Source organism: Ananas comosus, linkage group 10 (genome assembly GCF_001540865.1).
Source record: "Ananas comosus cultivar F153 linkage group 10, ASM154086v1, whole genome shotgun sequence".
Taxonomy (NCBI): Eukaryota; Viridiplantae; Streptophyta; class Magnoliopsida; order Poales; family Bromeliaceae; genus Ananas; species Ananas comosus.
The window spans coordinates 1,722,558-1,749,525 of record NC_033630.1 but is presented as its reverse complement, the minus strand read 5'-3'; the positions used below and the strand labels follow the sequence as shown (position 1 = coordinate 1,749,525).

Here is a 26,968-nt window from a genome sequence, read left to right as displayed (position 1 = left end):
CAAAAATAACATAATGTAATATATATATATATATATATATATATATATATATATATATATATATATATATATATTTACAAGGCATAGATCTTATATTTTGATTATTTAAAGACTATTATTTTTCTTTATTGATCTTACTTTTTTCAATATTTTTTTTTTCCGAAAAATTGTAACTCATAAAATGGGCAAAATGTAAAATGTTACATATAATAAGGTCTGAAATATTCATTGAAAAAGTCCTGTGAATGGTTCAGGGAGTTAACCCGTACATGTCTCTTCTCATGTTTCAACGGGAAGAGGGGTAAATCGGGAAAAAAAAAGGGGACCGAGTTCGAATCGGGCGCTTTTAACGTGTTCTGAGTCGTCCACTTATGGAGGGCTCTTTATTCACTTCATGCAGCTTTTTCCTACGTGACGTGGTAAAAATGACACTGCATGCCCTCCATAACTCCCTCTATGACTTTTCAGTCCTTTCACAAAAAACACATAATATTTTTTTTTACGAAAATAAACATAATTATATATATTTTTTTATATTATAGATTTTGAATAATTTAAAAGTTAGTATGACATTAAAGAAGAGAATTTTAAAATTGCAAAAGATTTCACAAATGGACATGTGGGGGCCCAAGAGGATTCGATCTGAGCGGTTGGATCTTCTGATAAAAGATCCTGCATGTATTAATTAAGGTAAGATATTGCATGCTAATACTGGGGAGGAAGGGACAGCGTAGTACATAGAAGCCGTATTTATGACATCATATTAATCAAACGCCGTACGTTAAATTGAAAAAGAGGAATCTTCCATTCAACTCCGTTATAATCCCCTCTCACTTCTCAAGAGGTATATAATCCAAATCCTCTGACATTTTTTTTTTATTTTTGATGTTTTCAAGCTATATATGATGATGACATGTACCTTGTGTCTCTTCCTTTTCTATTCAAAAATGTACCTTATGACTTTTATTTCATCTTTTAAAACTGTATTTAATAAATTACATATATACATATATTTAGTCTTTGATTAACATAAGTTTTTAAATTTAAATTTCATAGATTTAGCAACAGATACGTGTCATGATAAACATGCCGAATTATAATTATTTAATCCAAATGTCCCTTAAGTTGCTTAAAAATCTAATCTAAACAGATAAATTGACGCGCAAAACAAAACGAAATTAGAATAATCACTCAAAAAAGTAATGTTTATCCTATCAATTTCAAAGCTGTAAAGAGCAACACGATAAGCAAGGTGAGAGAAAGATAAAACCCGAGGCTTAATTAATTAGGTGTCTAAATTATACATATTAAGCAAGCATTAAACTATGTTTTCTCCATTAATCAAAAGAGGCATGTGTTGCGTTTCTTTAATCACCCTTCCCGCACTCTAATAAACTTTTCGCCCCTTTTTCAATTAAGCTCGTGGAACGAGGCCTCTCCATCTTTTTGTGCCCATCATTGTCTCCAATAAACTAATTTTTTTTCAAAAGCTCAGGAGCTTTTTTAAACATTATTTTACACTAATCAAAGATTAAATGTAGTACTAAGATTTGAATTTTTGAAAGGGGGGGTGGATGGGAACGTTCCCGGTACTTTGCTAGGCAAAACGACAGTAATTAGGGAATCGATTAATGCGTCATCTTATTGTCAGGTTCGTTTGTGGATTAGTAATTTATTAATTAGGGTTTAGGGTTTTTTCCTGGGGCTAATTAATAGAAGGTTTAGCATCCCAACGGTTGCTGGGGCGGCTACATTAATCTTTAACTTAAATGAAGATCATGAATCTAAATATAGGCTAGATTAGAGTGGTGGATGGATTATGGCTACAAATTCAAATTCGTTTTTAATTTAATTAGGGTGTGGGCCTAGGTTGGGGTATGTGCATGTAACATTTATTAATGGTGTTCATCATCATATTGTGAATTTGGATTGTAACTCGGTCATAGTTTGAAAATGTGTTGTTCTAATAAAATCACTTTGATATTTCTCTAGTTTTTGCTTGCAGACTCGAATTTATTAGCTTAAAAGGATCAGTATTCTGCCCTGTGGCAGGAGGTCAAGTTAAGATGGGTCATGTTCAAAATGACGTGAGGTTGATCGGATCGAATCACGAATCAAAACTTATAGACGCTATATCTGTATGCCTTATGAGAATTAATTGTATATTTCTCATAACTTCAGTTTTTGGGATTAATGGTTAACGTTAACGATCCGACAGAACTCATGTAACCTAAATTCTCTGCTATTATTACAGATCTTCGGAAGTAACTCTACCCGCTTATATTACTTGGCAAGAACAACAAATTCGAATTCGAGACAAAAATAACAACTTCGTGCTCCACTGTAGCTAGATGGTTGATTATCAGATATGATAAATAACTCAACGGCTCACTACGGCCATTGAAATTTATTGATTTTGAGCTCATTCGATCACTAGGCAAATGATATCGAAAAATAATAAAATTTATTTTCTAGGTACTCCAAATACTCTAGATCAATTTTAACGGAGCCGATCGACGATTCGAAAGTCGCAACATCGAAAACGAGGTGGAAGCACGGAAGGCTCCGTACTTTCGATAGCATAATAGCCTCACTATATATATATATATATATATATATATATATATATATATATATATATTTGGTGTGGGATAAATTTGAGTAGTAGTGAACCGTGTCGGGGAGCCTGTAGGGTTGTCGGAAACCTCTGCTACAAATGGCCAAGCCACAATCACGTGAAAATGAAGCCCACTTCGACCAGTGGTGCATAATACATGGACCGCATCATACATTTATGCGATGCGACTCATGGCTGAGGATTTAATGATTGGTATCGAAAATTTTACGTTCAAAATTTAATTATTTTATATTTCTAATTGAGTTTAAATATTTTTATTATAAAAATAAAAATATTATATTTGTATATAATCTAGTGAAATCGCTCCTGATATCTACGTGTATATATATAGCCTACATACACCTCAGTTTACAGCATAATTGTTAGGGTTGAGATTTGCGGTGAGCATGAAAAATTACACTGCAGTTTATCAAACTTCAATTTGTTATAAGCTTACAACTCTAGGTCAATTCGTGAAAATTTTAGTTAAAACGGTAATGTAATAACTGATTTAGTTGTCATATCATATATAAGAGATAATAATTTAGTTACTTAACACCAAACAAGACGTACATGCAAACTGCTATTTGTTAAGTCGAAAATGCCCTTTTTTGGGCAACATAATAAAAGAAACATGTTTATAATCTAAACGTACTTAAGGTTACATACATGTTATGCTTAATTAATTAGTTGCTTTGGTCCATGAAATGTCATGAGGACTTGTGTGTTCCTTTCCACAGAACACAAAAGAGACAGAGTCCAAGCAATAATTCCACAAAACCTGCATATCACAGTGTTGCTTACATCACTTATAAGATATAAACAGTTTAAACCCAAAAAATAAAAAAAATATGAGACAAGTTTCAATCTGTAGCAGTTTGAGATAGGCACATCAACCGTGCAAAGGGACTCATGATGAATCACGAGCTATAATAATTATGTATGCACATTCAGTTTGAGACCGATTTGGTATAATAATTATTTTAATTAAAATGCATCATTAGTCACGTACGCAACAAATATCCTTGTCTTAAACTATGCAGTCTCAATATAACTATGGGGGCGTCTCCATTCACGAATATGTAGATCCAACGTAATTCAATTACAGTGATGTTTGAGTTTTTCTGAAGTGTGATTATTTTTTTGTTATTTGTTTTGATGTAATTCGTATAGTCTGAAAGTTAAATTCACTTGTTTGTTCTGCTTGTTTTGATATAACTTAGTGCTAGTGAAATTAATTTTTTAAGTTTCATTATTTGTTTTCATGTAAAAAAAATGAATCTCGTTATCTCCTGAATATAGTGGTAAACTTACTGCTATAAAATTTAACCTATTAAATAATTAAAATTTTCATTATTATTTAAAGGTAATTCTAATTTATTATAAACAAGCTAATTCTAACTCATTATAAAAGAAGAACAGTTTGGATTTTATTATTTAATAAATTTTTTAGAGAAGGTTGAGTGTGGCAGAAAGTCGAGTTCGACACTCTAAAGGAAAAAATCCAGAGTAGGTGAAGTGGAGGTTTAACGTAATTTAAGTTACACTATATTTTTTACTTACAACAAAATAAATATCAGAAGTAATGTAACTTAAGTTCCACCAATTCACTTACACCAAAACAAACAGTCCATATCTGTCCCAAGAAAACTACGCTTACATTTATCTTTCCATTCAAGAGTTTTTCTAAAGAATATATTTTTAAGATTTTTAGGAAAAAAAAAATTTGACAAGACAGATAAGCAAATTCCAATCTTATCTATAAACTCTTAATAAGGGTACAAAATCACATTGTTCCTGTCGCAAACATGATGGCTAGTTTGGCAACATATGCTTGGGAAGCGCCTTGTGACCCATGATGACCCATAATTACATAAGTGACTGTGACAAAAATGTTTGTTTTGTCATGGAGTGGAGTGCTCAGGAGAGGTACAAAATTCCCTATTATGCAATTTTATCCTATATCAAACAACCTTGCACAGCAAAGGACTTGAGACAGACTTTAGTACCATAATAAGTGAAAGGTTAAAAACTTAATCTATAGCATAAAATGGCTCATAAAATATCTTAAGGATAAAAATAAGTAGTTCAAGTTTTCTTTTTTTTTTTTTTTGGTTCAAATAGTCTTAGCCAATATGTTCTAGTACATTGTGATCCAAAGTGTGCATCAAAAGAGATTCCCATGAGCATCTACTTGAACTAATGGGTTGTCACTTTGTCATTTTCTTCTTCAAAACAAAAACTCCCATAATTTCAATTCCCTTGTGAGTTAAACAAGAGATTCATTTGGACCTTTCCCTATTTCAAATAGCAAGAGCTACTGTCATTAATAACCTACTCCTCATGCCTTTAAATTCAAAGCCATAAATAACCAAATGGGCCAGAGAACATTTAAACGTGGGGATCAAATCCTTCCCTATTCTATTTGGGTTCAGAATCAAAGCAACTCAAATCACACTTCCACTTGTGGAGCTAAGATGGAGTAAGATCTATGATCTCTAAAAAGCCATAAGAATCCAAAGTGCATTTGAAATATTAGAGACCACATTTAAAGTTCCAACTCATTAGTGGGGGCTCAATTATTACTATTATCATTATTATTAGTTCACAGCTGGGACCTCATCAATCCTGCAACTTATGTTTGGGTCCTCACCCTACTTAGGCTTGAATTTGTCTCACCCACTTACTTGGTTAGCTTCTCCTCCCAACAAAAAATGTGACCACCCCTAATTTGGGTAAAAATGAAAAGATACTCCTCTTCTGATTGGTAGGGTTTTAATCCCCTCAAAGGGGGACTTTATTTCACAGCAGTTTTGTCCCCCTCAGTAACAGTTAATGAGCAGGACCTCACAGGGAACACACTGTTTGGCTTTTCCAATTCAAAGAACAGGGAGTTTCCTCTCCTGCAAACAGAAGTAAAGTTCAAAATAGTTGTGGGGGCCAAATTCAAAATGGTAGTAATCAATGTTGAGTTCCCAAATAGAAGTGTTTGTTTTCTTTCTTTTTTTTTGAAAGAAAAGAGACATATTCTGATGGTGAATGAGATCATGTGACTCTTGCTTGTGAGGAAGCAATTCACTGTAGGATTCTGAATTTGAGGGGAGAGAAAGTGTACTAGTGTATAGTAGGGGGAAGTGAAAGCCAACAAAAGAACATTTATGGGAAGCAATTAATATATGTAGCACAAAAGAGGAATACATAATATATTATGGTGATATGATAAGGATAGCATTTCAAAAGAAAAAAAAAGAAAAAAAAAGATATAGTAAGGATTATGCACGGTACTCTCATTCAGATCATTGTTTTTTGCAGTGGCTGTTCTACTATTAAGTCGTTGTGAATGTTCATGCATCAACATGCTACACTGTAAGTAGTTGGATCTTACTGGAAAGGAGACCAAAATTTGAATATGTAGGTTGCCATAAAACAAAAAGGAGAAAAAGAAAGGCAAAGTAAGTAGAGAGATTAACAAAGAAAAAGGAGAGGTAGCAAAAGGCGAGGGAGAATGGTAATGCAATTGCTGACCTAAGTTACGTGATGATTATATAACAATTAAATCTTAATTCTTTTCTGTATCCTTTTAATTCCTCATATTAACGCAATCTGAGCACGCGTAATTCTACCTTCATGAATTAGATTATAATGCCTTATATGATTCATGCGACTACACTTTTTGTTAAACAAATTTCTTCCAAATTCCGTAACCCAAAAAAAAAAAAAAAAAAAAAAAAAAAAAAAAAAAAAAAAAAAGAAAAAAAAAAATCAAAATACAGAAGGGTAACTGTCCCAATACAGAACAGAGCCGACAACGAGTCCATACATTTTGGCTGTACGGGAATCTTGTCCCTGTTATATACACAGTTCCACACTGCATCGTCTAAGATTGGGTGAGTGAATCGTCAATCATCATATATATTAAGAGGTTGTTTGCTTTTATTGAAGTGCACTGTATCGATCTCACAAGTTTCTGAAGCTCGACGTCACCCAAGAATCGAAGGAAATGGCACTTCACGTTCAAATATAAAGTGGAGAGCTCATGAGAGCATGTTAAGGTGGGTTCACATCGGGCCCCCTCTAAAACTCTCACTCCACCCCACTTTTTCAAAACTCAGGCAATTTCCCACTTCCTTGAGCTCCACATTTTCATCTTCTACTTTCAGTTTACCAAACATGCCCTAAACTACAAGACGAGACCTGCCGGTTCTATTTCCTACCAGCTTCTAGAGTGGACGTGAGCCCGCAGCGCTTCGCCTTCAAGTAAAACATAAATATTAGCGACAAAGAAAAAAGTATTAGAATTGTTATTCTGAACTGAAACTACTGTACTATAGATAGTAGATGAATAGTATTTACTATTAACTTTTTAGCTCTCACATTTCCAGCTAAATTTATTTCTAAATAAAATAAATGAAGCGGGTAGCATGCTACCTATCTCTAAAAAAAAAAAAAAAAAAAAAAAAAATACTATTCATCTACTATTTATAGTATAGTAACTCAACTCAAACATTCTTGTTCAAACCTGCATAAAAGATAAATCCTATTTTAAGACTTCCAAGACTTCCGGTCACTTGCTTGAGTTACAGTTTACTTGTTCTGAAGCTTCAACTTCTAAGCATATTCTCAAATTGTCAAAGCCAATCTTTACACAATATTCGGCTACGCAATTACATGCGTACCGAAACAACCGAGTAAACAAGCAACCCATAGAACATGCACATTTTCTACAAGACATCACAAATTCATTATAAATAGTTTATCACAAAATGTCATGACCCCAGGGAAAGCCAAACATTACATACAAGTCTGCGGTAAAAACATGAGAACATGCCAGCATGCCGACCGACTAGCAGACATTTTCAACAAATATCACAGACAAATCCAACCCTAATTATTCACTGCGTGCATAGCAATGACAGGACATTTCAAAGAAAACATCCAAACAAACATGTACCAGGTTTAAAAGCCCTGCTCGAGGAGATAATCTCCGAGCCTCTCGACAACCATGTTGCATTGGCCAGGAGTCATTGGTTCGTCATATACACCAATGATCAAAGCAAGATTAGTTTTCTTCACAGTAATACCTCCAGTACCCTATAAGGAAACAGAGAAAATAACCAAACCCTTGTTCTATCTACATAAATAAGCAATAAAGTAAAATAAAAAGCGATTGCACCATGTTAAACGGAAAATCCAAAACTAGAAGACTACGGAATTCTTCAGACATTACACAGAACTAGCACTTTTTTCATCACTGAATTGGAAAATCTTCGATTGTGAAAACTGGCAGTAAGCAATCCTATTGGCTAGTAGCTTCTTTTTCTTTTCTTTTCTTTTCTTTTCTTTTTTGTTGTTGGCTGTTAACTTCGCTAAACTGATTCTCTTTGTATGCATTTCCTTCATTTCTTCATATGATGCATACAAGAGGAAAATCGTGCTCAAGCACAAGAGACTGTCGAACTTTCAATCATCAAGTGATTGTACCTTGGATACGATAAGGTGAATGGAAAATGAAAAAAATGCACTGCACAAAAAAAAAAGGGAATACGGAGTAGCCCAAACCTTCTTTCCTCGAATGACAACCCCTGGCTCTCCTTGGATGACCATGTATTTTGTACCGCCAAGGTATAAACCAGTTGGAGCAAGAGATCCAGGGTTTTCAAAGTCATTCAAAATGGCACTAATCTCTTCAGGCTTGAACTGCAAAATACAAACAACAAGTTAATACAATAAATAAATGAAAACCAGTAAAGATAAAAAAAGCTCATTACTATAGTGTTTCATCAGCATGAAATGTAGTTATACCATCTGCATACGTTGGCTTCAGCACAAGAGAGAATTTCTTTGTCTCTGTGTACGCATTTATAGTTTGGTGTTTTGGCCCCCCCCTCCCCTTTTGGCTCTTTTCTTTTGTTTCTTTATTTTTGTCTTTTTTCAATAGCTTATGTGTTCACATGATAAGACAAACTATTGTAAGAACAGGTGTATAGAGCTTACACTGGCCAAGCAGGCAAGGTTAGACCGTAGTAAAACCAATCTTTGATAGTAAGAACATGTCCGTACGGGAGCATGCATGTATGCATACATGGGATTGCATTGCAATATGTATGGACTTACAGGACATGCAAGCTAATATCAATAAATTATAATGGTAAGAGTAGAAATGACTATAGATCGTTATAATTAAAAGACAAACTATCTGCAGATTTTGATTGCAGTAATTTATAGGCATTTTGATAAAGAGAAGATGGTGAGTGGAAAAAGGAAAAAGTTAGAGAAGCGAGACAACCAATGTAGAAACAACAATACACTTCAATCAAGCCATTGAGTCAGATCTTTAAAGTGAAAGTAATTACTACTCATGTTCATTCAGATGTATCACCTCTCCAATCTGCTACCATCTAAGTTGTAGCATTGAGACATTGCTACCATATTTGATGTAACCTCTGGTGATCAGAGGTGACAGTGATAAAGTAGTTTGTGGAATTGAATTTTTACATGTTAAAAGAAGAATGCTAAAACACAGCTCATTATTTAGACAAAACAAATTAGAGGGAAGAAAAGAAACAAGGAGACAACAACAACAAGAATGGTTCATTATAAACAAAAGGCAATTCCACATAATTTTCCAATAACAGTGACAAACATAACCCATCTATGGCTTTTTTTTTTCTCTTTGTTTCTCAGATCATTAAATGCCTATATTAAAGGAACCAAAAGGTCACACACTGGCTGCAAGAATATTAACTGAAGGAGCGAGGGGGGTGAGAAGACTAGCAACATGAATAAAGCATTTTCATTCCCCTGGGGAAAATAAAGCAGTTACATGAATACAACATTCTCCCATTGAGCGGGCCGATGAGTTGGCTGTGCAATTTTTGACAATACAAAAAGTCGTCATAGCACTTCTCTATCTTCTAATCTTTAGGTGCAGGTAACAAGAATCAAAACTCTCTCTCAGCAATAATTTACGTTGCAAAGTTTAACGTTTTGGTCTCAGAAAAAGGCATTTTAAAGATTTCCTTGACCAGCCAAAAAAAAGGTTTTCACACACAAAAATATTCACTCCTAAAGACATTACGTAAAATAAGTCAATCACAAAGCATGAAAGCACCACACATTTATTCACCTTCTTTGCAATCTACATCATTACTCAACTACGGTACATTAAAACTTCATAGTTTTATTAGGAACCTTCATGTTTCCATAACACCCCAGCCTCAATTGTGAATGTGGATATGACATTTGCATAACTAAGCAAAGCGAAAAAACCTAAGAGGTTACAATTTCTGTATCATCCACAAATTCAAGCGCCTGTTAAATAAGATTCTGCTTATGCATATTTGATCAAGAATTTTGTCACGAGAAATGCTGAGAACTTTGTGATTTTTAGTATTTACTACCTATTAGCATCATAGCATGCCAGCATAAGCTGCAAACATATATTGTACAAATATGCAACTATGAGGTGGCATTGTGGCAATGATTAGCATTAGACAATAATAAAACAACCATCCAGCAAATCCAAGAACAATGAAATTTATAAATGTTGCTATGGGAATAAAATTCATTACATTGCAAATTCCTTACATTGACTCATATCCAGTGAATATATACACAACGGTTCCCAAATGTGGAGAGAAGAAACACAGAGAACTTCAAGGAACCAAAAATGGCGTCTTTGCGTAAATCAAACAATTTCTTACCAGAATATCAATCTATTAGTAGTAAAAGCAAACATCCTAATACTAAGTGTCCCCAGCACAAGTTAGATCGATATAAGCTGATATCTTTAGTAGGCTTAATCACCAATTCTCGATTCAAGGAAACTGATAGTATGAAACTGCAGTGCGCTGCTATATTTGAAAAAAAAAAAAAAAAAACTAAAGGATTTGCTAACTAGGCAACACTAAAACCAGCACTTTGTTGTCATTTTTGTCACGTTTAAATTAACAACTCTGACAAGGTGTCATTATCTTGTATTCTATCTTTTGTTTATACTCACAGTTTCTGGCTGGGATTTTGCTTATGCTTTGTTCAAATCTACTATTTAAATTTCCATCTAATTTCCTTAATTGTTAACACACCGTTTTGGCATCATTCATTTTCTCCATTTGCTAATACAGCTACTCATCTAAGAGCAAACAACATATCATTAAATTACATCTAAAAATTGCATAAATTACCAAATAAACAACATACAAAGACTAAAAGAGTCTTAAATCACTTGATCTGATCCCCTTGGCACGCAAAGCGGCTCATACAACCTCTGATCCACGAAACAAAGTAATAATTGCACGCAAACTTAAATAAAACATAATTAAAAAAACGAACTGAGATCATAGCAAAACAATCGATCCACAGCAGAGATCACTCAACACCGATCCGATCTATCAACTACGAGTTCACGATTAGTCGAATCATAACCTAAGCATCAAATTGAGCCAAATCGAACGCAAATCGTGCAGATACCTGAGGGAAATTAGGGCTCTGAGCCCATACGGTACTATCGTGGCCGAGAATGGCGGCGGAGGAGAGATGTTGGCCGTCGATCTCGCACATCAGATGATCGTCGACGTACGCTTGCCACGACATCGTCTTCTTCTTCCTCCTCCTCCTCCTCTTCCTCTTCTTCTTCTTCCTCCTTTCTCCGCTTCGATCGAACGCTCAACTCGATCGAGCTCTCTCGCGGAGCACGCTATGGGTACTAATGCTATCTCGCTCCCTAAAAAGGGAAGTGGTTTGCGTGAACAAAACGCGGACGCGAATAAAAGCGATTTTTTTTTTTTTTTTTTTTTTTTTTTTTTTTTTTTTTTGAGAGAGAGAGAGGGGATTGTAGAGCACCGAAATGAGATATTCTCACCGACAAATAATTAATTTGTACAGGTATTTAATTTATTTTTTTGAAAAATCTTAGAGCTATGTACGATAAAGCGATTCAAGTTGAATTTACATTTAGGTAATATAATTTCAATTTGAAAATTCCGGGGTTGATATTAAATTACGTTGAAGTTTAGGCATGTTTGGTTTTTTTTTAAAAATAAATTGAATAGGCTATAAGTATTGCTGGTAACTAACTGGAGAGTCTCACTCATTTATTAATTGCATTGAATGCTACTATTTATCTTTTAAATTTTCATTTTTTAATATTATTAACATATTAACAAAATGACGCAATATATTAACTAGCAAAAATGATTACATTATAAACGCTAACATAGTAAAAATATATAAAATTGGTTCGAGAGATCCAAAGTATTTTTTTTTTACAATAAAAAGTGAATATTTGATTAAACGTGGTTCACAAAAAAAAAAAAAGCAGAAATTTGTTTTGTGCATTATATATTTATATACCACCTGCAAAATTTAATCCATCCAATATTGCGAATAAATTTAGTAAGTTTATTGTACTAAATGTAGAGTATTTAATTCTATTTTCAAATTATTTTAGTAATTGAAATCAATTGAATAGTCTAAAACTTGTGATCAATAAAAGATTGTGCCCGTTTTCTAACGACTTTCCTAGCGACAATTGTACAAAACAGCAGCATAAAAAACTCCCCATCCCCCGAAATCGCACATCGCTTTATGATCTATTAATGGCTATATAAAACGAAGATGATGCCACAGGTACTCTAATCTTTATTATCGCCACAATACAAGTGTAGTGAAGTTGAGAAAAGTTGACGTGAACATACATAATAACTAATTCAAATAATTCAAAAGATAAAGTATCGACGTCACCAGGTTGCTTCGAGGAACAGCAATCAAAGTTGTCACGATCCGATTGGACCCATTTGTTGAACACCACTTGTTAAAAATCAACCTGTTTGGTGATCCACTTTCATAAAACCACAAGAGAAAGATGGCAAATTCTTCTAACTTCATGTGAAGCGAAGAATTAAACAGATGCTGAAAATTCTGAAGATCTAAAACACCCACATCCACCAGTACAAGTCAGATATATACCTACCACCTTAGTTCTTCCATCAAACAGAAGGTAAAAAAAATAACAGGTGGAAAGTGATATTAACAGCTTCACTTTTTCCTAATGACTGGTTAGATTCATTGAATTTTGATCAAACTAAGTCAATAAAACGTAAATAATTCAATGAATCTATCCATCGATGGTACATTATGTGAAAAGACTAAAACTTCATTGATTATCACAGGAAATTTATCGTGCAAAAGCAAACCCTATTTATCTGTCGAGTCGGTAGCTTCTTCCCCTGAATGCGCCGCTGGAACTGCTGCTAGGTTGCACTGGCGAGTTCGACTGCACTCCCAACCTCCACCGAGCAACTAATCTGTGTCTATATTTCACTTGGTCAGGGTTTCCATTGGGACTTAAAGTGGGGAAAAGAAAATTTTCTTACCAACTACCCTAATCTTCAGTTGGAGAGTCATCTAATACATAGGAAGTAGTTTTGTAATAGAAATTTTTTTTTTTAAATTCGGTTAATTTTGCATATATGGGAGTCTTGGCAAAATATGAATATTCAGATTTTGCAGATATATACACGTAAAGAGAATTCTGGTGGGGTACATATGTAAGCATCATTTCCAATGTTTTATTTCAATAAGTTGATCTCCAAATGATTACCGACTTAATTTGCATGATGAAAAATTTAGCAGTTAAATGGCTGCTCAAAAGAATGATGTGAAAGGATACACCCAGAGGGGAGTCTTTAGTATGTTTCTTCCGCCAGAAAGTGGATGCAGCACTGTGAGGAAGTAGTAAAGATGCCCAGCAACGATTCCCAGAAGATCAGGCATAAGAGGCGAACCGAATATCACATCCAACGCAAGCATCGTCCAAGGTAGATAAAATGCCTACAAGACCATGATGGATAATTTCTTGTAATAAAAATATCTACAAGCTCAAACCATGTGCTGATGAGTGAAAAAAAAAATTTTGATGTAGAAAAAGATTGAAAAGGATACCTTCAGGCTGACAAGGCCATATATGTTTATTTGTGCATTTGGATACTCTCTACTCCAAACATAAAGAAGCATGAAAACCATAGATATTCCTAAGAAAGGAGACCAGAGTGGTGGTACAGCAGATAATGCCTGATATCAATGTAAATGAAGTTAAGTATATTGACCAACTTTTTCTCGTTAAGTAAACAAGCATCAAGATGAAACTTTTACAGAAACAAACACTGACCAGTAAAGTAATGGCACCAAATATCATCATCCACAAGAAGTCGGCAGTACGTTTTTCAAATGGACCCTTCTCCAACTGTACACCATATCTTGCTCTACATGACAGAAATATTCGGCATAAGCTAATATGCTCCATAACCTTATTTTGCTTCCAGTTTAATACTTTAAAAACTTACATCATAAGGAGGCGAATACCAAAGTTGATAGAGAATTTTCCGAGGAAAAAGAAGTTTGTAAACAGCCTCCAAATCTGCCAAGGTGGTTAATCAAAACAGGAATAAAGGACAAAGTTGAGTTATTTCAAACAATACTTAATTTAAAACCTCCAACAATTAAGTCTTATTATAAACCAATAAATTAGATTTGCAGGGCTTTCAACAGTCATTCAGTTTGAAGACAATATTCAGATAAAATGACTTTTGCTGACAGACAAATTCCAAAATTGCATGTCAAATATGCCAAAAGTAAACAAAACAAAGATTATAAGGCATACTCCCACATGGATCGACAGTTAAAGAAAAGCTCATAAAAGTAGTTGCTAAACTAAATACAACATTGCCGTCAATGTTGAGATTCTCTTGCCATGTAATAGCACACAGTTAAGAAATTATACAACTAACTGAAAGCTTGCAATTTTCTCTTTGGTCTGCGAGTATTTCAAACCCTAACTTACAATAAAATAAACTGCCCTTTGTTAATCTCAATTCTTGTGTATATTAAATTGAATAAAAGGACTCTTTTATGCCTAATGTCCTTAATGGAGTCCTAATAAGGTTAGGAATGACAAATAAGGAGATGAATTCTCAGTAAAGTGGAGACAGTTGGATCTGGAAAGATGCTGCACATAACTCAAAAGGGGCACTAAACCTTGGACGTAAACAGACTCAACAACACAAGCCAACCATTCAACTAGTCCTTTAGTGCAAATTCTAGGGAAACATGATCAAGATTTTACAAGATAAAATAAATTTAGTCAAATAACCAAGATTTTAGAAAATGAAAAGATAATTAAAAGAAAAGGATTATACCTTCATGAAGTAGGTTCATTTAAAATGAAGCACTAATAGTCAAGTACATCAGTCAGAAAGACCTAATTTTATGCAATGCTGACAGATAATTGCATGACTCAAGAAAATAAATGCCATATTATTGCACATTAGAGGCCTTTTATTCCAATCATGTGAAACAAGAAACCAGATATGGGAGGTACGACAAGCATATTTCGCTCGGGAACTAATTGCCTTTATTCTTTTGATGAGAATGTATGTGTTTATAGCATGACCTAGGAATATCTATGACCAATACATCAAGCAAACCGGACCAAATAAATAAAGTCAGCTGGTAACTGAGTACGCAGTAATCTTTTAGTAGATTTAGCCAAAAGAAACAAAGAAAGCTAAAACTGAAAATCACAAAAGCAGGGAAAGAGTACCTGAAAGTGTTTAAATACTAACTCAGGGATTAAAGCAATATGTAAAGGACTCAAGAGACCCAACTGGTATGCGGCAGTGGTCAACACACAAATTGTGCCATAGGCCTTGCTCACTGGTGGAAGCGACTTATAGTATCTGAAAGAATAAAAAAACAGTTAGAACTTAGACCTAAGCAGGCTAGCTGTCACTAGCGAAGAATGGTTAATATTGGCAATAAACTACACACACCGATAGCAAATACACAATTCAATAAATAAATGCCTGTTTGTGTATTATATGGCATATAATATATATAATCTATAGACAAGTTTGCAATCTCAGAGCCTAAACAGTATCACATAATGCCTGATGATCATGCCCATGACACGATATCCTCTCCAAGAAGACCTTGCATGCAGGAAGCACACTTATATGAGAGGACCTTAAAAATTACGAAGCACAGCTTATTTAACAACATGTGCAAGTAAATTGCCTACAAAAAACATAGAGTAGCATAGCATGCAGGGATTTTCTAGAGATAACTAGTTTGACCTCAACTCAGATAAATATGTAATCTAAATAATCATCTATATTTAGTATTTACCATCGTTTAAAGGTAGAAACTCAACATGGAAACTCTTCATGTTTATATTTTTGATCAATCTCCTTCTTACTCTCATTGCAGCAGAAAACAATACAATACAGCATCAATATCTAAAGCATTACAAGAAATATGCAAGTCAATGCCTCGACTACTCCGATAAGTCTATTAAATTAAAAAGATCTAAGTTCACCACTCTACCAATATGTAATTATCCGCACATAACACAATTTTCATATCATTTTCCCCGCAGTAACAAATGCAAATCATAGGAATACCTCTCAGGAGAAGCTACACAAAGTTCCCCCAAATTCGGAGGCCAACGTATCACAATGACCACTACTTTGTTACCTTCTGGCAAGCTCTAAATCGATTTTTCATCAATTTTACCGAAATTAAGATCAAATTACACCAAATTTTGGATCGTATGAACCTAATAAAGTCCGTCTTTTAGGAAGCAACCAAATCAAACCAAAAGAACAATAATTCGTAACCTAAACAAGCCAAAAATTAGAGAATTAAAAACCAAAATTTTAGTTCTAAGAAAGAATTTGAACTTACTCCGCGGGAGTCGACATCCCCAAACAGTTGCACTCGATTCGAATCCCCCCCCCCCCCCCTCTCTCTCTCTCTCTCTCTCTCTCTCTCTCTCTCTCTCTCTCAAAGCTATACCTAGAGCGGGGTAGCGGAGAACCGTCTCCAGAGCTCCAGATTTATTTATTTAATTAACAAATAATAAGCGAGTAGGAGATTCGTGGCGATCGACCATCGGACGGTTGAGATCTGATGTACGAGCAGGTATACGTGTGACGTGGCAAGTAGTTAATAGCCGTTAGATCATTTGATCCGACGGTACATGTATGTCGTTGAATAGTCAGACCAAGCTGATTGGCTTGATTCGAATTTGGAGGCTCGATGCGTCGCCTTTGCTCTGCGGTCTACTATTCAAACCCGAATGCGAGGATTTTCCCTTTTTAAAAAAAAAAAAAAAAAAATAGAACTAGTTAAGTATCCGAATGACATTGTAGATATAAAATATTTTAATAAATAATTTTTTTATTAAATTATATAACTAATTACTCAGATTATTAGTTAAAGTAACAAATAAAATTAATTTAATTAAAAATAGTTTAAATTAGTATATGTGTGAATAAGTTTTTTTTTTTAAGAGGAAGATAATACGTTACCGTTTCCTTCATTAAGTAGTGAATTTAGCAACTGCGCAAAGCAACAGAACTTCCACATAGAAAAAAACTAAACACAATAAGACTCCCACATGTTCCCGAGCAATCGTAAATCAACCAACACTGTAAATAAGTTTTTATAAGAGCAACTAATTAATAATAATATATGCATAAATAAATAGTTAATAATATGAGTATTAAAAGATAATATAATATTTATTAATGATATTTGATTAAGAAATTTTATCACAATATTTGTATAAAGAAAAATGTTGTACAACTCATTATTAATTAGATAATTTTATGAAATTCTAAATATAAAAAATAAGAAATATATATTTAAAAAAGTATAAATAAAGTTGGCTAAAATACATAAAAAAATAAAAAGTGTAAGAGAAATGTAAGCATTAGTAGAAATTAAAATTATTTTTCTACTAGTAATTAAAATTATTTAATAAAGTCATGCATAAAAAAGAATTAGAGAAAAAAGTTATTCAATGAATGCATGGAATAATAATGAAAAAATTATTTCGGGCACCAGATCTATAAAAATATCTTATATACTGTATTTTTAAACTCTATTATGAAAAATTCAAACTCAGCATTTTTTTTATACATTGTCTCTTATATAATGTAAATTGTATTTATCGGATTAATTTTAATTTTACTATATTTATCATAAAAAAAGGGAAAACTTCAAAAACTCCCCTTGTGGTTTCAATTTTTTTCACTTTAATACCATGTGGTTTAAAATGTATCAAGTTAGTATCATGTGGTTTCTCACTTTATCACTTTAGTACCCTGTGGTTTAAAATATTTCAAGTTAGTATCCTGTAGTTTTGCACTTTATCACTTTAGTACCCTGTGGTTTTAATTTTGTATCAAGTTAGTACCCTGTGGTTTTTTAATCCACAGGGTACTAAAGTGATAAAGTGTGAAACCACAGGGTACTAAAGTAATAAAGTGCAAAACCATAAGGTACTAACTTGATACACTTTAAACCACATAGTACTAAAATGAAAAAGTGTGAAACTACATGGGGTTTTTGAAGTTTTTCCTAAAAAAAATAATGGTGTAGGCATTATATTTTTTTTTTTTTGAGAGATAGGCATTATATTATTCGTATTGGAGAATGGAGGGCGGAAAGAAAAATTAAGAAGAGAGGGATACGCGTAGGGGGGTATCTTCTACGGGCCACAAGGTGGCTTGGCTCTGGTCGGATTACAATCCGAGCCGGGTCGGGCCCGGCCATCTTTTATTAGACTGCGGCCCAGCATTGCCTACAGCCCGAACCGGGCCGGGTCGTGTCATGCCACAGGCGGGGCTGCAGGCCGGCCGGGAATGGGCTAGCACGGCCTGCAGCCATTCCGGCCGAGCCGGGGCCGACCCGTTTAACACCCCTACGGCCTACATATGTGGCTAACAACTCTTGTTTCGTAGGAATAATTGTCTATATACTCTTAAAACTTTAGAAATATTTTATTTATTTATTTTTTTTTCTTTCTAATCTATCTCTTATATGTTTCTCTATTATTTCAGAATATCCCTACAGTTATCACATATTAAGTTAACTTGGGTTAAATATAAGTTAAATATCTATTAGGATTTTAAAAATATCAAAATGTTTATTTACAAATAAAAAATATTGGTGATGGTGGAAGGACGTATTTGAAAAGACCAAAAATCAAAACACTTTTTGTGCCCCTAACTTAAGGACAAATAAATAAGAAAATTCGGTGATGATGAAAAGACATATTTGAAAGGATAAAATAATAATTTTATAAAAATAATAGCTATTGCTAATAGTTCATTATCAGAATTTAACTCTAAAAATATATTTAAAATATATTAAAATATAAAAAAATATTTTTAATATAAATCTGGTAAGAAAAATAAATCAGAAAGTCTTCCAGAGGTACATAAGCAACTACCCTTTTTTTATTATTTATTTAATCTTTCAAATGCACTGGGTATATCTGTACGGCGCTCTTTCTGGTTTTTTTCCGAACGCGCGGGCGCGCGCACGCAAACAAAACGACGACTTGCTTTGCTAGTCGTCGCCTTTGTCCAATGGAAACAGCAGTAAGTCGCCGCACGCACTTCCTCTCTTTTCCTTCTTCGTCCTCTTCCTCTTCCTCTCACTCTCTCTCGCGCGCACGCCAAACAACGCATTCGATCTATCTCGAAACCCTAGTTTCCGAAGATCATGAAGAAGAACCCGAAGCAGCTCACCCTCGCCGTTCCCGATCAAGCGATCCCCCTCGGCGATTTCCTGTGAGCTCCCATTTTCAATCTCCTTGATTAATCACCTCTTCTTCTTTGGTTTTTGATCTTCGTTATTAGTTTTAACTAACGGAAATGTGTTGGGTTTTTTGTTCTTTTCTTAATCCCTTTTGGATCCTCAGAACAGAGAGTGGGACATTCCTGGATGGGAATATGCGAGTGAATAAGAATGGATTGCAATTAATTTCGCAAGAGAATGTAACTCGGGTAGGTTATAATTTATATTTTCTGCTTTTTTATTATTATTACTTTCACAGCAGTTTTCGTTTGTTATGGTACTTTCATTTTCGATCACGTGTAAATTTTTCTGATTTTGAGCTGATTTTACTTGAGTCTTTTCATACTTATCTCAACTGTGACAAGTTAGTCACTAAATTAGAGTGTGTGTTTGGATTTGTAGTTGATTAAATTTATCATACCAACTGTATATATACTTTGAACAAGTTTTTTGTTCATTGATTTACTTGCTATATTCTGCAATCAACTAGGTTCCTTTAGAGCTGACAATGAGCCGAACATGAGCGAGTTAGGGCCGGCTCGAGTTCTCTCGTTTGTTAAATGAGCCGGACGCAAGCTAGCTCGCAAACAGTAAGTTAAATTGTCAGACCTACTACTAGGTGAAAAGTTGAAAGAAAATTAAAAAATTAGAATCTTAATCTAATAATTAAAATTCACAAAATATAGGCTTCTTTAAATTTATGTTGGCCTAAAATCCAAATAGTAAAAATTTATAATATATATATATATATATATATATATATATATATATATATATATATATATTCAAGCTGCGAACCGAACACGAGCTAGTGTTCGGCTAGTTAAGATTTCGAGCTGAAAAATTCAGTTCATATTTAGCTCGTTTATTAAATGAGCGATCGATCTCAAACTCCTTTCGAGTTGAACATGAGTTGACTTGTGAACAGCTAGCTGGATTGCCAACCCTAGTTCCTTTAGTTCTTTGCATTTCCTCATATTCTAAATTTGGCGACGCTTGTGTTTTCTCTTGCCATATGGAAGTGTAGCCGATGGATGTTAAAGGATTGGACTTGCAGTTCTGTTTGGAAGACCTTGAGACTGTCAAAATCATCGGACACGGAAGTGGAGCAGCTGTTAAACTTGCTCGTCGCAAAGATACCGGAGCATTATTCGCTGTAAAGGTAAACTGCATTATCAACTACTCTAAATAGTACTTCATATTTTCAGAAGAAATATTTTGTTCTTCAGTAAATACAATATATGTTTCTTGCAGGGGATCCATCTGAATTTTGACGAGAAAGTTCGTAAACAAATAGTGCAGGAGCTGAGAATAAATCAAACAGCGAAGTGCCCTTACATCGTGTCTTGGTACCAATCCTTTTACCACGACGGTATTATCTCTCTTGTTTTAGAGTACATGGATCGCGGATCTCTTTCATGTATACTTAAACAACTCCGCAAAATAAATGAGCCAGAATTGTCTATTATTTGCAAGCAGGTAAGTGCTCCCATAATACCTGAATATGATAGATACTTCACATACTGCAGCTAAACATAACCTCTTTTTCTTTTTGGTCTAATGCAGGTGTTGAGAGGACTCGTCTATCTCCACAACGAAAGGCGCATAATTCATAGGGATATAAAACCATCCAATCTGTTGGTTAATAAGAGAGGCGAAGTGAAGATAGCGGACTTTGGTGTGAGCGCAATGCTTGCGAGATCTAAAGAAGAGCGAATTACTGTCACAGGAACGTGCAATTACATGTCGGTATGATGTCCTGCCATTTGATTGAAAAAGATTGTTCGCTTTTCTTTTCTTGCAAAATAGTTTCTGACGACTGTTGTTCATCATGCCAGCCTGAGCGCATCAGTAATGCAAAATACGGTTATAAAAGTGATATATGGAGTCTAGGCTTGGTTATACTTGAGTGCGCCATTGGCCGCTTTCCCTATGTACCTTCCGAGGAAGAAGGTTGGTCTAACATCTACGAACTGCTTGAAACTATCGTCAATCAACCGCCGCCTTCTGCAACTGATGAATTCTCGCCCGAATTCCGCTCATTTATATCATCCTGGTATGTGAAAAGTTCTAAAAGAAGCAAATCATATCATTTCCTTTTACTTCAGGTGCATATGTGCATTGCAGAAAGTGAAATAGCCATCGGTAGTTACTTAAAATAGTAAGTTTATTCATGTTTTTGCAGCCTACAAAAGGATCCAAAGAGAAGAATGTCATCTTTGCAACTTCTGGTTAGCGTCACTTCTCTAAAACAGAAGTGTTTTCTGCCAAATTTTACGAGGCTAGTTATGATTTATCTTTTTCTCTCATTTCCAGGGCCATCCGTTCATCGAAAAGTACAATGAAGAAAGCATCGATCTTCAAAGTCTTGTCAGCGACCTACAATCTCCGGTAATCACAGCTTGCCTTTTATTCTTTCATCACCATCGTTTTCTCTCTATCTCTCTCTCTCTCGACACTGACGTGGAAACGTATATGATGCTTTTGCAGAATAATACAGGGGACCGTAAATGTAACATAGCCTTTCGAGCTTCTGGTGAGTTCCAACTCCATGGTTTACGCAAATTTTATGTGGTCGTAATTCGTGAAATTATACGCTGAAGCCCTTATCCTGGTTTATACTTTCCAGATATAACTATTCATCAGATAGCATAGCAGCAAATGAGCCATACTCATTCGCATTTTCACTCCGGTGATCATTACCTGCCTATCGAAGTTTACGTGGCCAATATTTTGTAGCAGTTCATACTTGTATGCTAGAGAAACATCGATGAAGCAAGAAAGAAGGAAAGAAAAGTAGGAGAAAAGGAAGAGGAAAGTAAGTAAAGAAATATGAAGAACAATGCAGGGATTGAGAAAAAAAGTAGTAGGATACATAAGAATTTGGAATTAACTGCCTAAAATAGTAAAGCGGAAATGACAAATGTTGTGTATCTTGAGAATTTCTTTATCATTATTATTTTTAATGGGCTGAGCCCATATGTTCATATGTTATGTTGGACTCTGAAATGCTAGCAACAATTCAAAAAATATCTATCAACTGCTCTAGTTAGTGGCGATAAGTTTTATTTTTATTTTTTTAATTTCATCTCACAAGATAAATTAGCTATTTCGTTAAAATTTAGCAATTTTGTTCGCTAATGACTTAACCTGGTAATTCCACTATTTCAAAAGTATTTTTATTTTTCTAAAAACCAATCATAACATATGAACAAAAAAAAAATCAACTTTTTTTTTAAAATGGAATTCTCTGTGGAAACTCAAAATTCATTGGCTCCTAAGCAGTGGGCCCAAATGGAAAAGTGGGACCCACCCGAAACTCTGATTCCCGTGCGTGCGCGTGTGTAGATAAGGTTTTTCTTTTTCTTTTTTTTTTTTTTTTCTTTTTTTCCTGTTTTTGGGGACATGTCAAATCATAGTTTACTCTGGAACGTTCAGATTACCAATCCAAGAAAAGCAAAGATTAAGACCTCCGCAGCATCTCGCACCGTTAATTCCCCCCATCTTATCCTCTTCCCCTGCTCTATTCTTTCTCTAGAGAAAGAATTGTTGCATGGACCCTGGCCTATATACACCAGAGGGTCATCAAAACTCAAATTCAACAGTGTCTTAAAATCCAAATATAAATAGCGCAATCTATAACTTCCAAATAGTTTATAGTTTACATCTGAAAAGTCATATTTTTTTGGACTTGGACCTCAATTACTAGTAACAGTTACATTCAACAGTTTTCGTTAATTATCTTTTGGAATCTTTAGGTTCAAATTTGCAAAATCATAATTTATGTTAATTCAGAAGGTTCTATATTGAATTCCTCCATTAGATTTCAATAGGTGCGATCGCCACCTTGTTCCTTATCTGTCAATTTTATATGCTTTTTATATTCACTATCCATGTAAATAGATGTGTTATTTTGAAATCCATTTCAATCAGATTAATAGTTTAATAGAGTACTGCTAAAAGTTCTCTATATTGTCACCGTTATATGTTGCTGCTATAAGCAATATTATTGAGGATTTTAATTGACGCATGCGCATACTCTGAAATTGTTATATAAATTTGCTGACATATTAATTTTGTACTGAGACAATAGTTGAGCAGCGTAAAGTTTTTCCTTTTGGAGTATAGTCTATAGACCATGGTCTATGCAACACTCATGCGACCCACCCTTCGGCCTGACCATCTTAGGGGGGGTGGGGCCCACATAGGGGAATTGAAGAAGTGGGCAAGGATCAAACTCAACATTCCCAACACTTATCATGAAGGGATTAGCCCACATAATTTACTACATGTGGTGTCACCATCCTAAATTTTTTCTTTTTTAAAAAAAAAAAAAAAACTTTTTTCCTTTTCTTCTTCTAAAAACCTTTTGGAGTTAAGAAAAAGGTGTCAACATTTAACCCCCCCAAAAAAAAAAGAGTTTGGGATGGAATTGCGTTTTAGTTTTGACAAGGCCATGTGTTCTTTTGTTACAGTTCGCTCTAAATTTTAGGATTGGGTTGATGATGCTTCCCATGTAGATAAAGTGATCAAATAATTTGTGGATCATCCTAAATCTCGTTGCGAACCCACCTAATTAAATTCGATCCAGCAATAATTTATTTTGCGAAAGCAACAATGTATAGCACTATTTGTTGAATATGGAAGTATAATAAAAGCACAATAAATTTATATTTTTTAAAAAATAATTATTATTTTGTATTAATTATGAATAGTAGAGCATAAGGCTTTTTTATTTTTTTGAGAGAGATAGGTAACACGCTACCATTTCGTTTATTTTATTTAAAATAAATTTAGTTGAAAATGTGAATCAAGAACTTGAAACCTTAGGTATCAACCATCAAACCCTTTACCACTTGTTTTAAGGACGGTCGGCATAAAGATTTTTTTTTAGCTTTAAGTTTTATTAGGGTTCTCGCGGTATTTAACTTTCTCCCATGTTATGTAGATTATAAAAATATGAAAATATTATTTTGTGGTTATTTGAGTTTTATTAGTTTTCTAGTGTTATTTAACTAAAGAATATATATATTTATAGAGTCCGATTACTATACTATCAATAGCACCAAGTAGTGGTGCTATCAAAATTTTTGCCATTAAATCTACTCTGTTTATCATTTTCATCCGTTAGAGTATACTATTCAACCAACCATTTACTCAATTCTAGAAGACCACTATCATCCTAACAGCACGTCCCTTCATCCACGGGCCGAAAATCTATTAACACCAATGACTTAATGCTATTAATAGTATTCTAGCTTAGTTCTATATATATATATAGAGAGAGAGAGTAAGGTTACTGTGCTTTTTTGCCTCTAAGTTCTTAATTATTCGTCAAAATTAATGAATGGCTAATTTTTTTTCTTACTATCCCTCTCAATCTCTCTTCTTTTTTAATTTCTTTCCAATTTTTCTTCTCTCCCACATTTCTCACCATAATCACCTTTATTTATTTACTGATAAGGTCCTTCTATGGTTCTACAATTCATGATTGGTAATTATTCGAGCTCTCTAATTTAGTTAATTAAAGATCATAGGATCTTAATGTTAAAACCATTTACACACCAAATTCATGTTGAAACCATCAAGCAAGGATCCGAGAGAAAGAAAATATAATCTATCATTATCCAAATTTGAGACGATGATATTAACAAAATCGAATTTGACCACTATTTATTATATTTGTTCACTATTTATAATTTAATTTGATAGAATTTATTGCATCTGATCTGATCCATAATTAAAATAACTTTTTAGTATCATAAACATCCATCAAAACAAGGCCACACAAAGGACTCGCCCCTTGATTCTTTCATCCCTTCTCATAATAAATAGAAATAAATCAACAACAATATATTATATATTAGATATTAGACTAGGAAAAGGGTATTAATTGGAGGGAAAGGTATGTGAGTCGGATTCGGATGAGAGCAAAAAAATGGGTCTTATCCCATCTCCGTTCACACTCCTTTCATAGTACCCTTGGTGGAGCCGGGTCATAACACTCAATCAATTCCCTCCCATAACTATAATAATAATAATAATAATAATATTCATAATATTATGACAGGCGATAATACCGGATCTTAAATCGATAACAGACATGTAAATAAAGTGTACTATAACTAAATTCTAATTAAACCAAACACTTACTCCCCTTAAAATCTCCTTAATTTGTTTCGCATCACCATGCGCTCCTCCATCGGTACTTGCACAAATTTGCAAACATTTTAAAAAATTAACTTTAGAAATTAGATCTAATGCAGAGCTAACGTTGCAGTTTATGCAAAAATGCCATTTAAGAAAGAGTTATGATTTTATGTTTCCTTTCAAAATAAGAAGAAAGCTATAAAAGAAATAGGAAAAAAAAAAAAAAAAAAAAACTCTTATCTATAGGCCAAGCTCATCCACATGGTGCCCATATAATAGTTTGCCACGTGTGAGTCATATTCTTAGGAAAAGGTACACTACTTGATAGCAGCAGAAGCAAAAAGTATCAATCTACCATGCATTTCCATGCCCACCGTATTCCTGGGTCCATGATCAAAGTTATTAGGAACCCAACTGCCCACGGAAATGTTCCCCTTAGCATCTACTTTGAAACCTTATCCTATCCCTCTCATGCATATATAAATACACACATACCTCCCATTCCAAAAGCTAGTTGAGTTGTGATTAAGAAGAGGAGGGAGGGGCCTTTCCATTTCCTCCTAGCCAAAAAATTTGCACTAAGGGGGCCTTCATAATCTATATTGAGGTCCCAAATTGAAGGGGGATCGGAAAAAAAAGAAAGAGAAAAAATGGGCGAAGGTCTCAACCAACTGTTCTATGGGGTCTTCTCATTGCCTCGAATCGAAGACGCCGACGAGTGCTTGGAGGAATCATCCTTTTATGGCGGCTCGGACGAATCGGTCTCCTCGTCGACGTCGGATCTCACCGACGATGCAACTTCGCCGGCGCCCAAATTGAACACGTCACAAATTGATGAGAATGGGCCCCTTTATGAACTATCCTCTCTCATGGAAGATCTCCCTATCAGGTGTTTAGTTTATTTTTGATTTTTCATTACATGTTGTCATGCAGAAAAAAAAAGATGTCGACAAATATATATTAGATTGGCGAATTACGCATAATTAATCTCCTGTAGTTTAACTAATTGTTGGATCTTTGCAGGAAAGGGTTATCCAAGTACTATAAAGGGAAGTCTCAATCCTTTTCGTGTTTATCCAATGTGAGATGCATAGAAGATCTCGCGAAAAAAGAGAACCCTTACAGGAAGAGGATGAAGACATGCAAGAGTTATGCAGGAGGATTAGATGCGCAAAAAAAGCCGAGTTTCGCGCCCGGGCCTCATAGCAGGACCATATCCAAGAAACCCTCTAGGGTTTCATGTGCTTCTGTGCTTTCAAAAAGAAGCAGCAGCAATGGGCTTTTGTACAGCAGCAGAACACATGCCATCTCAGTTCATAAGCACTTGTGATGTGTAGCAGCTCTAGCTTGGTTTCTTGATGAATCTTTTATCCTCTTGGGGAGAAATATGAGGCAGCACAAATTTGTCATGTAATTATTTATGAGAGGATTATTAATATAATGCACCCCACTAAAGATTCATTTTGCTCCTAGGTTTATATTCATTTTCTTTTTCTACTTAGCAAAACGAAGTAGGAGAATTACCATCTTAAGTTTCTAATCAACAAGTTGCTTTAC

General features: G+C 34.4%; 4 protein-coding genes across 7 annotated transcripts; 2 read left to right on the top strand and 2 right to left on the bottom strand.

The window, feature by feature from the left end:
- Nucleotides 7,335-11,371, bottom strand: LOC109716166 (profilin). The gene is made up of 3 exons (XM_020241488.1): nt 11,087-11,371; nt 8,177-8,314; nt 7,335-7,708 (listed from the first exon to the last, which is right to left on the bottom strand). The coding sequence occupies exons 1-3, from the start codon at nt 11,207-11,209 to the stop codon at nt 7,574-7,576; spliced, it is 396 nt and encodes a 131-aa protein (XP_020097077.1). The 5' UTR covers nt 11,210-11,371; the 3' UTR covers nt 7,335-7,573.
- LOC109716164 (derlin-1) lies at nt 12,429-16,466 on the bottom strand. Its single transcript, XM_020241486.1, has 7 exons — nt 16,358-16,466; nt 15,216-15,351; nt 13,960-14,033; nt 13,785-13,878; nt 13,559-13,687; nt 13,287-13,447; nt 12,429-12,927 (listed from the first exon to the last, which is right to left on the bottom strand). The coding sequence occupies exons 1-7, from the start codon at nt 16,372-16,374 to the stop codon at nt 12,816-12,818; spliced, it is 723 nt and encodes a 240-aa protein (XP_020097075.1). The 5' UTR covers nt 16,375-16,466; the 3' UTR covers nt 12,429-12,815.
- On the top strand, nt 19,029-22,301 carry LOC109716162 (mitogen-activated protein kinase kinase 1-like). Of its 4 annotated transcripts, none has more exons than XM_020241482.1 (10): nt 19,029-19,254; nt 19,386-19,470; nt 20,289-20,423; nt 20,516-20,740; nt 20,828-21,010; nt 21,100-21,317; nt 21,447-21,492; nt 21,578-21,652; nt 21,752-21,797; nt 21,891-22,301. In XM_020241482.1, exons 1-10 carry the CDS (start codon nt 19,187-19,189, stop codon nt 21,914-21,916), a joined length of 1,107 nt encoding a protein of 368 aa, XP_020097071.1. In that variant the 5' UTR covers nt 19,029-19,186; the 3' UTR covers nt 21,917-22,301. The 4 variants fall into 4 exon arrangements, with proteins under 4 accessions (XP_020097071.1, XP_020097072.1, XP_020097073.1 ...); XM_020241483.1 differs by lacking the exon at nt 19,029-19,254 and adding an exon at nt 19,752-19,851; XM_020241484.1 differs by lacking the exon at nt 19,029-19,254 and having other exon boundaries at nt 19,390-19,470; nt 20,284-20,423.
- On the top strand, nt 25,805-26,943 carry LOC109716165. The gene is made up of 2 exons (XM_020241487.1): nt 25,805-26,300; nt 26,435-26,943. The coding sequence occupies exons 1-2, from the start codon at nt 26,062-26,064 to the stop codon at nt 26,739-26,741; spliced, it is 546 nt and encodes a 181-aa protein (XP_020097076.1). The 5' UTR covers nt 25,805-26,061; the 3' UTR covers nt 26,742-26,943.